Here is a 12,101-nt window from a genome sequence, read left to right as displayed (position 1 = left end):
AGGGTTATAGTCCCAAAAATTCATTATCGATAAAGGGTGTAACCAAATATTAACCCATTAGTCCTTGTAGATGTTGTACCACCCTAAGGAGCCCCAGCAACTATGGTTTTCTGGATTCATTTGGGAGTTATACACAATGTAGTACAATGTAATACAATGTGTACATTCTGCAACACACATTTCAACTGAAAGACGTAAGACAGGTTCTGCGACTGGGATGAATATGTGGAGTCGCCTTACCTAGATTCAGATGGTGAATCTGCATGTTGGACCGGAAGGGAACTCTCTTTGGAGGCGGGGTACTAGACTCGTCATCCAGGCTTATCGTGCTGCTAGAGCTCCCGACTGATTTGGGGTATTTTATTCCTGAAACAAAATATAGGGATTTGATGTTAAAACAAGCCTTTTCAATGGGAACTGTGTAAGGCCAAATAAAAAAAAACATGTTTAGCATCCTGCCTTTTGGAAAAAAAGGAAGGGGGATCGAGGCCCCCACCCCCTTTTTTTCTTCCAGACTGACTAAATGACTGACTGACTGACTGGCTGACTCCCCGACGGACAGACTGACTGACTAACAGATCCACTGGTGGTAGGCTGGTAAAGAGAGCCGGGCAGTGTTATCTTATAGGATTACCCCATAATGCCAATGAATGGGCTAAACTGGGCCCATTGTGCAGACCAGATGCATGAAAAAGACTTCAAGTGAACAGTCATTGTGAATCAAATGAATAGAGTTTTGTGGACTCTGACTTAGACTGGTCTGGGACTAATACTGGGCTTACAATATTTTATTTTAGGACCCGTCTCAATTCATATATACGGGGCGAGTTCCGGACAAGTTGCGTACATTGTATGGGGTATAAGTTGCAGGATTCTGAACAACTTCCCTGCAATCTTCCCGCAATGAAGTTATCAGTATTGATGAGTTAAGCAGTTGCTGATGAAAATTTCCCCGGAACATGTCCGGGACAAATGCAAAATTCTTCCAGACAAAGTGAATGATTCTACCTGCAACTTGTGTCCGGATCTCGTCCCAGATGTGAATTGAGACGGGCCCTTACCTTTCCTAAAGTAGTCCATGCAAGCCCCCGTTAGGTCCTGCACGCTGGGGTTGGAGCCCCTTCTCCCTGCCGAGGGTCGTCTCTCTGTGGGTGGGGTCGGGTTCACTGAGGCGTCCACCCTGTCCTGACGACGTCGCTCGAGAAACGGAGCAATGGGCCCAGACACTAACCTCTGAAATCTGGTTAAGGCAAAAATATCACAGACTTGTAGGTACCAGAACAGTCAAACGGAAACTTTCTTTAAGATTCGTTGTCTTTATTGAGACTTTGTAGGTTTGCATGGTGGATATGAACAAAGTATGGAAGGTTTGCGGTAACACCATGTGAAAAACATCTCGTTTGAGTTTCAAACAGTGTGCCCTGTTCGACATTAGGAGACAGTCTCATGATGACGAACAGAGCATACCGTTTGAAATGTTGAGTTGAAACGACTGGTTCTTCCCAGAACCACACAACTTTGGTTTTAATTGAATACATTCAATTTCTGAACAATATAGCTGCAATTACTTTCCGCATTATTGAAATCTGATATTTGAAGTTAGGTGAAGTCTTAGTTTGGAGTCCAAAAGATTAGTATCATTTGCCAAAATAGTCAAAAAAAGGTAAAAATAATAGTGGAAAATTTTCAATTTTTTTTTTTTTTAGTGGTGTCTGAAGTGGCTGCTAAGCTGATATCAAAATAGAACAAAATCTCAAAATACGTGCCCCCCCCCCCCAAAAAAATGATAGTTTTCAAAAGATGAAAACGTCCAAAACAGCTTAAGTCTGTCTGATACCAAGTGTTCAAAATGGCTGGCATCAGCGTCCAAAATACAGGTAGTACCTCTAGATATGTCCACAAAAGTAAATACCAGCATTTGAAATAATTAAAATTTGTACGCGAATATCACTAGGTTTATTTGATAATCCTACCGTATATCTCGCAGGTTTTCGTCCAGATCTAGGCCTACCACCGTGACAGGAACCTGCGGTGTGTCAGTGGTTACCTTGGAAACAACCGGATCAGCTGGACCAAAACGTAAGGGAAAGAACCAATTTGTTAATTTTACACAGAATAGAGATTTGGTACTAAATTTTCAATGTTGTATTGACACATTTTGTGATCACTTACAATTTCTCTGGCTGACTTTGGCGTGTGCCTTTGCTCTCTGGTTCCTAAGCTCCGTGGCGCTTTCTCCACTCGGTACAGTGTTGGTGCGTAACCGGCAACCAAACAGGGACCTGACCAATTATGAAAAAAAAAATCAGATAAGTGCTACCAACAAATTATATTGGGGGAATTCATTACAATACATTTGAATCTGTTTTACTGAATAGAACGTTTTTTTTTAATTTGTGAATATTGAAATGAAAATTGGTATCTGCTACCAGTAAATCCCATGCTTCATTTGACATGCTTCATTTGACATGAATTGTTGACTGCTGCGATGAAATTGTGCGATGTGGGAAGTGACGTTTTGAACACCCGATAGCACCCGAGGCGAATTTGTTATACCTCTATCTGGGATTCTTTGGATTCTGATGTAAAAATCCCAAAACAAACAACAGTAAATACCACAATCATGACAATTGAACGTCACTCACATGCATGCCGCGTGCTCAAAACAGCTAATCGTCTACAAGTTCATGTGTGAAAATATGGTGAAAACAGTGGGGGTACCAACGATACAAGTGTCTCACACGTACGTACAAAGTCATAGCACACTCCCTGATAGATATCACGTACTAACGCGACATGTGATATTCCACATGTCCAATAGGGAGCGTGCCGTGACTTTGAATAAACTTAACATGTGATCGTTCCAGGCCAATGGGAAAACGGTATCCAAGACAGAGGTATAACAATGTAAGTTGGCACTATGGAGTGCCTCCTGTGTCAAAAATTTACCTGGCCGTCTTTTTGCTCTTCTCTGGGGAGGCGGCAGGTGAGGAGGAATTGGATCCATGATCCAAGACGCGAGGGGTCTTGGGAGGGACGGGCAGCTTGCCTGGTGAGGTGCTGTTCCTGGAGGAGGCTCTGGGAAGACCCAGCTTACGAGGAGATGAGCTGAGGAGAAAAAAACCAAATAATGCATAGTAGGTTTCAGGGGTGCAGTCGACTCCATCACAAGTCCAGTCGCAAGTAAATCACGATTCCTGTCACAAGTGCGGTCACAAGAAACCGTGGATGAACAATAAGAAAGAAATGCCTTTGTCGAAGCTCATTTGAATAGCTTGTGAGTTGAATTGGGACTGGAGGACTTTTGATGGACTTGCAGGGACTTGCGACGGTCTCAACTACATCTCAGCTCAGTTTAGAAAAGAAACTCACTAAGAGTGGGTGTTAGAACCTTCAGAATATGGAAGTGGTGCTCTATCCAAGACACTGTGACCAGAGCTCTACCAACTGAGCTGCACAGTCCCATGTTGGCATTCTCCTGACTTTTTCAACAGCTATTCTACAACAGACCTAGTCAACAGCCCTAAACGTGAGTCATTTTTTGTCGTTAGCAACAAAACTTTAACATTCGGAGGCTTGGAATCAATACTTGGGAATGAAATTATAAGAATTATCTGGGACGTCTTTTGGTCACCCCTTTATTCCCATTTAAGACACCCAATTTTTGTAATGCAAAGTTGTATACAAGCATAAAGCTTCAACAAGTTTGAAACCTTTTTGTTTCCCAATTCAAGACAAATTTTAACACCCAATAGTCTACTGCTGACTGCAACCCTAATGCAAAACCCCATGGGCCTTGTGTGATAACCCAGAATAGATGATAGTATTACTGGATGTGTACGCCTGGCTCAATGTTAAACTGTGGCAGCTGTGCGGCATTTGTATGGGTCTACCGGCGAAAACTAAAAAATACCTTGGAGTGAAGCGTCCGCTTTCGATATCTCGCAGCATCTGTTCCTCGGCCAGCATGGCTTTATGGGCCTCAGTCATCTTATGGATGATGCGTTCTGTCAGAGAGAAAACCAAGACATCCACAGCATAATTACTACAGCTTGTGGTGCAACGTCTTGTCTCCCAAAATATGACCAGAATCGGAATGATGAATGCGTTTAAGTTTTTCAAATGTTCCATAAATTCTAAAGGCTTCACATTTTTCAAGTGTTCCATTTGTAAAACAATTTTCTAAGTGTTTCAAAAGTTCCAGCTTTTTTTCAAAGGTTCCAGCACTGCAAAGTGTTCAGAGTTTTCCAAGAGTAACAAGTGTTTGGAAGTGATTGGAAAAGCTTTCAGCTGTGACAAGCGTTCCTTGTGTAATGTGTTTGGAAGTGTTTTCAAATGTTCCAGCAATGTAAAATGGCTAAGTGTTCCAAGATCAATAAGTGTTTGAGGGTGTTTTCAAATGTTCCAGCATTGCCAAGAATTGAAAGAGCAATGTGTTTGGAAGTGTTTTTAAATGTTCCAGCAATGCAACATGTCACAGTGTTCCAAGAGTAACAAGTGTTTGGAAGTGTTTTCAAATGTTCCAGCACTGCCAAGTGTTCGAAGTATTCAAAGTGTAACAACTGCTTCAAAGTGTTATAATTTAAACACTTTGAAGAGTTCCAAGCGTTACTTACTTTCCGGTGTGAAGTTCATGGAGGATCCGGGCCGTGGGGTACTGCCAATAGATTCCTGGGTCATTCTGTCCTCCCCTCCCAGCCCTCGATGCTCTGCCATACGGGACGGCGGTTTGACTGGGGTGAGGACCAGGTCCCGTTTGGCTTGCGTTGCCTCCGTCCACGCATCTACGTGCACAAACAGAAATGTGACATTTAACAATCCGTGAAATCTTGCATTACAATTTTCCTGTTAAAAACCGAATCTCTATTTGCAGTAGCTGGTTCTGTATCAGATTCGAACCAGCCAGCTGACCCTGGCATGTTTGGTGGTAGAGTGGTAAGACATCTGCACTAGCAAGCAGGAGAACGTGGGTTCGAGTCCCACCTGAATTAGCTTGTGATTTTTTTTCCTCACAAGCGGCAACCCCTCCCTCAGACAGCACAGCACGGCACAGGGTACGCTTATGAAATTTCATCGACAAAACGCAACAATCCAATGTTGACCGAGCACGCCGTGGGTTCGAGTCCCACCCAAGCTTGAGATTTTTTTAAATTCTTCACGAGCCCTTGGACGGCACCGAGCATACAGCACTTGAAATTACATTTTTGAAAGGCAAAACATAATGAATAAACTCACCTCGTAGGGTATGTTTGAGCTTCTTCGTCTTGGCCAAATCGACCGGCGTGTTCCCGCTGTCGTCTACCAATGTCACGTCTGCGCCGTGGTTCAGCAGCTTGGTGGCTGCTTGCAGCTGACCATAGCATGCCTGAAAATAAATATGTATTTTTTTTTCAGTTTTCTGAGTAGGTCAAGACTTTTAGAGGATTCAGAATAGTGTGCAGCCAAACAAAGTGCAAAAAAACCCAAAAAGTCAGGGGCTTCACGGAGAGCTGAACAAAAGGCCAGCGGAGAACCAGTCAAAACTAATGTACATCACATGGTATTTGGGCCGGTAAACTAATTTTCTGTTTGCAAAGTATTGTGTGAAAAAAGAAGAAGTAAAGTCTGTCACGAGCCAATGTGGCCCATCCAGGCTGGCGTTTATCTCCGGTTTTAGTTGCATGAAACGACTGAGAATATTTGTACTCCCCCGGGACGGGATGCTAGTCCATCGCAGGTTACTCCCCAGCTAATGCCCATGCCCATTTATACTCCTGGGTGGAGAGAGGTATTAAAGTATTCTATGTACATGTACTTACTTACATAAAACTGTGCTTAGGAGGTTTCTATAATTGGCCTTAAAGAGTGTCAATAAAGGCCTGTAAAAAATACGTCAGTGAGGAGCGAAACTCAATATTGAGTTGCCAACTCCTAAATGCAAATTCCATGTTATAAATAGCCTGTACAGATAGTTTTTAGTGGGGAGTGTGGCCTAGTCGTTAGGGTTCGTGACTCATGATCAGAGGGTCAGCGGTTCAAATCTAGCTGCTGGCCATATGTTGTGTCCTTGGGCAAGCCACTTTACCCACACTTGCCTCTCTCCACCCAGGAGTATAAATGGCCACGGGCATTAGCTGGGCAGAAACCTTTGGACTAACCTCCCATCCAGAAAGTAGAAAAATTCAAAGTCCTTTCATGCTACTGAAACCAGAGATAAACGCTGGCCTGATGGGCCATACTGGCTTGTGACAGACTTTTTTTCACAGATGGTCTTGAGACAAGACGCAAAATCGAAGCTTAAACACAGCCGGGTTTCAGAAATACCCATAGGATAAACAATAAAAACTCACCGTTATATGAAGCGGTGTGGCCCCTGCATAGCCCCGTGCGTTGACGTCCGCTCCGCTATCCAGTAGCGCTACCAGTATCTCCACCTGCCCGCTCTGCGAGGCCGAGTGGATGGGCGCCAGTGATCGCCGGTCCCTCATCTCCAAGATGGCCGGATCGCTGATCAGGACTAACGCAATCTCCTGCGAGACCTTGGCCTTGGAGGCGGCGGCAAAGTGGAGCGGGGTTCGGCCCTCCGCGTCGTGAGTGGTCAGGTCCGCCCGGTGGAGGAGCAGCTCTCGCACTACGGCCTGCGGGTTGTAGTGCTCCAGTGCGGCACCGACTGCAGAGAAAACGTGAGAGATACTTATAAGTCTCGCTCAAATGACAGCATTTCCTACAGCCCATCCACGTGCATCGGCATTTTGAGCGTCAACTTGCATTAACCCGCATCAGCTGCGTCGTATTTTGAACACATTTGAAGCAACAAGCGCGCGTTTGGGACATTTTCAACACTGCGCAATATGCTTGATTGCGTAAAATACGTAGTTCCAGTTCTCCAACAGAGATGGCCGTCATTGAGCGAGCCCTAAAAATATGACATTACACTTAGAGGTTTGTCAAACCATGGTTTCAACGGCAGCGTTGGCTTCAGGCTTTGGTTCCATGACTTTGGAGACGGAGTTTAAGTATGAGGTCCAATTTTTGGCACTTCATTCAAGTCAGAGTGAAATACATTAAAGAGGTGTCATTTGGAATGAGGATTAATTGCTCCTTAACCTTGTGGGAGCCAGAGATGACGCTGGAGATGGCGACAAAGCAAATTTTTGAAGAAAAGGCCTAAGGGAGTATGTAAGAAAAGATATCGTCTCCAAGTTCATAATGATCTTTTTTTCCTTTGCATTTTGCTAACAATTTTAAATCAGTGTGGTTGGTGGGTTTAAATTTGGCTTTCATTTTTCAGTTTTTTTTGTTAGTCAACCATTTCTAAAGTTTCTTTCAAATAATGCATAATATGAAAGCCAAATGGTTTTATTCAAATTCAATTTCTAATACTTTATGCAGAAAGGCAATGTTGTTCTCCATTTAGGTGACTATCATGGCACGAATGCTACAGATCGTCAGCCTTACTTACTCTGCTCAAATAGATCCACGTCCCTGGTAACCAATAGCAACGGTGTGTAGCCATCAGCGTTACGACAGTTGATGTCCAACACTTTACTCTCATTCTAAAAAATTAAAAATAAAAAGACATGCAATATATGATTATTTTCAGAAATAATATGTTGCTTCTCAAATATGAGCAGTTTGGTCAAGATTTTACTCGGGTGTTTACTCAGATGTTTCTTCCGGTTTTCTTCTGCACAATCTATTTTTAATTAACCACTTTCTTTTTCTTGTTATCAATATTAGAGTGTTCTATATATTTGTGGAGCACTTTGGTCCAATGGTTACGGTGTTCGACTCGCGTGCCGTGGTACAGTACGTGGATTTGAACCCTGACAGTGATCATGGTGCTTGTGTTCTTGGGCAAGACACTTGCTACAATTGCCTCTCTCCACCCAGGAGTACAAATGGGTACCTGTGAAGGTAGAGACCAGATTGCGCTGATCTCGAGCTGCTGCAAAAACTGGTCTCATAGCCTGATGAACAGGGGTAATAATGGTAAAGCGCTTTGAGACCGTTGGTTTTTAAGCGCTATATAAGCAAATTATTATTATTATGTACAAAGAAGTTGACAGGAGCTAAAGACTTCTGGAACACTTGGTTCTTGGTTGGTTCTTCTCCTAAATACTCCACGTGGGAGTTTATACAGGAGGCCAGAAACACCGGGGCAAACCGGTGTTCCAACTACAGCTATCCAACACTAAATGGGTGATCTCCCAAATCGATGCCAATGCCAAGTAAGACCCGTTTTTTTCTTTAAAATACCGTCTGAAACCATCAGACCCAATCATGATCTATCTACGATCCTTCATACTCACTAATAATCGTTGGACCACGTCAATGTTCCCCTGCCAGGCGGCTTGCAGCAGGTGCCGGGGCGTGCACCCGACCCTCTCCACCGACTGCAGCAGGGCGGTTCGAATCCCCGGCTTGGCCACCTCCATGGCCGTCTCGTTGTCGTAGTTACGGATGGTGACGTCGGCGCCGTACTTCAGCAGGAGTTGGACTATCTTCAGGTGGCCGTTCTTGGCCGCCCACAGGATCGGGGTGTTGCCAGTTCGCTTCTCCTTCACGTCAATATTCACAATCTGGTAAAAAAAAATTAAAAATTTACAATAAAGTGAAACACACAGGGTACATTTTCGGAACTTCTGTTTCTGAGAGCTAGGTTAACATCCAACAACCAAGTTCATCACAAGCCAACCAGTCCCTACCGGTATGTTAAAGGTACAAAGACTAGTTGCTTTGTTTGCATTTTTCTTTCATTTGAAGCCAAAAAATTGCTCACAATCTTAAAAAGGGTGCATGACAACTAACATGTTGAAGTCTCAGCTCAGTGGAACTCTACATTTTGAGAAAAGACAGATAAAACATATGCACTAATTTGGGGTCTTGTACCGTAACTGGAGTTCGTTGCAAATGCACGTTAAAACAAAACTATGCCACAGGCACACTTCTTTAACCATCTTAAAATGACTGTTTTCTTCCGAATAATACCATTTCAGATCAGATAATTTTACAGGGAATTGAAATAATTTTACAGGGTTTTGGCATTAGTCAGTCCTATCTGCACTCTGAGAAAGCATTTTCTCATTTAATAGGTATGTTTCTGGGTAAGTGCAAATGTTCCTACGTGGTCTCAAGACAAATGATAGTCAACTTAACAGCTATGATGGCATTTCTTTGCAACTTTCCACCCCCATTACTTAAAGCTATTGTCCATCATTTGCAGCTATCCGAAAAGTAACTGGCGTAATTATTGTTGAAAAACATACTTAGTTGAAAGATAGCAAGGGGACTAAACTCCCTGCGAAATTATTCGTTCTGACAAGCTGTCAGTTTGAAGTAATCAACGAAAGAAGGCCTTTCCAACGGTGCTTCTTAAGACGCACCGTAGGAAATTTAAATTAGTAATTTGTTTTGTTATTCGGCGAAGCGCGCGCAAGCATTGACACCACGCACACGCACTTGCTATAATTCGTAGGATCAGTGCGCGACATCGCGTAGCTGCAATCAGCTCAGTGAGAACGTGTCTCGGATGCTGAATGCAGGCCCAATTCAAAACATGATTCAGCAACTTTTGACTTGAAATTAACATCCTAGAATGCTGTTTTTCTCGGAATATACAGCTGAAGCTGAGCTGAAACTTCATCAGGTTAGTTGTTCAGTACCCTTCTTAAGATTTTGAGCGCTTTTGTTGCTTCAAACGAACAAAATGCACAAATTACAAATGATGGACTATATCTTTAAGACCTAACTTGTGACTGGACTTGTGACGGACTCGACTCAAAACACAGGATGAAAACAGAGGGAGTATAATCTGACTAACCTCGCTACTCCTCCTGCGAAGGAAGTTCTCCACCCGCTCGTAGTCGCCGTCCTTGGCCGCGGCCAGGAAGAGATTCTCCACATCCTGGGCGTGGCCTGGGTTGAAGATCTGCATGGCAAAGTCGTGGTAGGTCTTGAGTAAGGTGCGGTTGCGGTAGGAGCCCGCGGAGCTGGTGGTGCTGCTTGTCGTGCTGCCGGAGGAGTCACTGGCGGCTGAGGAGGGACGGCCAGAGAGCGGGGCCGAGGAGGACGCCCTCGCATGGGCTACAAGAGAGAGGACCGGACAAATAACTTGGAAGCATTTCTTATAACAAAGACGCAAACATTATAGCACTGTAACAAAAAACACACTGAGAACAGTACTAATCTTTTTTTTTCTTCAAATTTTTGAGATCTTAGAAAGAGTTTATTTCCAAAAACGCGATTTGAAAAAAAAAGGTGAAATTTTGCACATTTATCAAAACGGTACAACAGCTGTTGCTAAACTTCATTTTTCGATATACGGGTATTGTCTTCTGTATTTAACATGTTTAACAACACAACCCGTCAAGACTGACTTTGGGCAGCCTGGAGCCAGCGGGGTTTTAAAAGGGAACAAAAACGACGTTTACGGTGTTTTGAAAATGATGTCAAGTCAAAAGAACTGATCAGTGATCTACAGTGCTCAATCTCAAACAATAACCAACTAGAAATGGTGCTCAAAAACATTATGTGCTAAGTGAAAATAAGCCTGTGCTTGTGCTTAGCATTAAGGCTTAAAGGCCACATGACATGGCCCGTCTGGATTTTCGCTAAGAAGAAACAAAAAGAGAATGGATTTGGAACATTTATCTACATACCTGGCCTGGGTCCGGGCCGGGGGCTGGACCTGAGCAAGTCAGCAGACATGCCGAACAGCGCCCTCGCGTGTCACTTCAGGAAAGACGTGGACGGACGGGGAGAGTGGACGGAGCATCGGTGACGCCATGGTGGGAAGACTGCAGAGGAGCCTGCATGGGTTGGCCGGAAGACCTGCGCAAATCAAACAGACAGCACCATTGTATTTTAAAGCTATAGTCCATCATTTGCAGCCATCCGAAAAGTAACTGGCGTAATTATTGTTGAAAAACAAACTTGGTTGAAAGATAGTAAGGAAACTAAACTCCCTGTGAAATTATTCTTTCTGGGAAGCTGTCATTTTGAAGTAATCAACGAAAGAAGGCATTTCCAACGGTGATTCTTAAGAAGCACCGTAAGAAAATTTAAATTAGTAGTTCGTTTTGTTATTCGGCGCAGCGCGCACAAGTATTGGAACGACGCACACGCGCGCGCGGTTGTTATAATTCGTCGGATCAGTGCGCGACGTCGCGTATAGCTGCAATTCAAAACAATTCAAAACATGATTCAGTAACTTTTGATTTGAAATTGAGATCTTAGAATGCTGCTTTTCTCGGAATGTACAGCTGAAGCTTAGCTGAAACTTCATCAGGTTAGTTGTTCAGTATCCTTCATTAGATTTTGAACTCTTTTGTTGCTTCAAACGAACAAAATGCACAAATTACAAATGATGGACTGTAGCTTTTTAAGTTAACTGTGCGATTCATGACCGTTTCTGCCGTACTCGTTGCGTGAAGGGCTGTAGCATTCTTCAGTGTGTAGTGGTCCAGGTTTTTTTCCAAGATCAAAAACGCGGTCTCGTCTCGATCGACCAAGTCACAACATATGCACCCGTGGATTGGTCACGTTACAAATACGATGCACAGAATTAGTGTAAACAAACATGCCAAAGGCGGTGTTTTTATTTAAATATCTGCCAGAATTCTCCAAAAACCTTTCATCCACTGAGCATTAAAAAGGAATGGCAGTTTGTTTTTTTTGTAATGTCAGCTTTCAAGCGACATCAAGCCTTATGTAACGTGGCTGGGCTCTTCCTTCGTTTATCTTTCAAAATTCTCCAAACCTTCCTGGTGTATGCTGGAGCATCTGGAAAAGGTTGCAGTTAAAAAGGAAAAGAAAACTGCAATGTCATTTGGAATAACACAGAGTCATTGCGATCACATTGACGTACATGTAGCAGCTTGCACTGGTCTCAGCCTAGATGTAACGTAAAGCATCCGACACGAAAATGACATGAATCTGTATACTAATATCTCTCCATCTCATTTCTTAAGGCCAAAAAAAAAAGTCTCCGGTTTCTGGTATGCGCGCGCGTCGCCGTAGCCATGCGCGTCGGCAAAATGATAAAGTTTTTTTTTCAATGAAAGATGATGTCTCAAAACCGCCAAACTCACTGGTTTGACTGGAATCCTGCTGCTGCACAA

The 12,101-nt window shown here is 43.4% G+C and overlaps 1 protein-coding gene across 2 annotated transcripts in view; it reads right to left on the bottom strand.

Annotated features, from left to right (window-relative positions):
* Nucleotides 1-12,101, bottom strand: part of LOC119725619 — a 44,490-nt gene that overhangs the window by 15,210 nt on the left and 17,179 nt on the right. For both annotated transcript variants that reach the window (XM_038197097.1, XM_038197098.1), the window contains exons 2-14: nt 10,641-10,812; nt 9,803-10,065; nt 8,292-8,561; nt 7,442-7,535; nt 6,330-6,649; nt 5,236-5,365; nt 4,617-4,784; nt 3,914-4,007; nt 2,950-3,108; nt 2,173-2,282; nt 1,974-2,067; nt 1,062-1,240; nt 241-366 (exon numbers count right to left, since the gene is read on the bottom strand). In XM_038197097.1, coding sequence (XP_038053025.1) covers nt 241-366; nt 1,062-1,240; nt 1,974-2,067; nt 2,173-2,282; nt 2,950-3,108; nt 3,914-4,007; nt 4,617-4,784; nt 5,236-5,365; nt 6,330-6,649; nt 7,442-7,535; nt 8,292-8,561; nt 9,803-10,065; nt 10,641-10,689 — 2,056 coding nt within the window. In that variant the 5' untranslated portion in view covers nt 10,690-10,812. The remainder of the gene's footprint in view (nt 1-240; nt 367-1,061; nt 1,241-1,973; nt 2,068-2,172; nt 2,283-2,949; nt 3,109-3,913; nt 4,008-4,616; nt 4,785-5,235; nt 5,366-6,329; nt 6,650-7,441; nt 7,536-8,291; nt 8,562-9,802; nt 10,066-10,640; nt 10,813-12,101) is intronic.

This window comes from Patiria miniata, unplaced genomic scaffold, assembly GCF_015706575.1.
Source record: "Patiria miniata isolate m_02_andy unplaced genomic scaffold, ASM1570657v1 HiC_scaffold_19, whole genome shotgun sequence".
NCBI lineage: Eukaryota > Metazoa > Echinodermata > Asteroidea > Valvatida > Asterinidae > Patiria > Patiria miniata.
The sequence above is the reverse complement of the archived record's forward strand: the minus strand, read 5'-3'. Positions and strand labels throughout refer to the sequence as shown.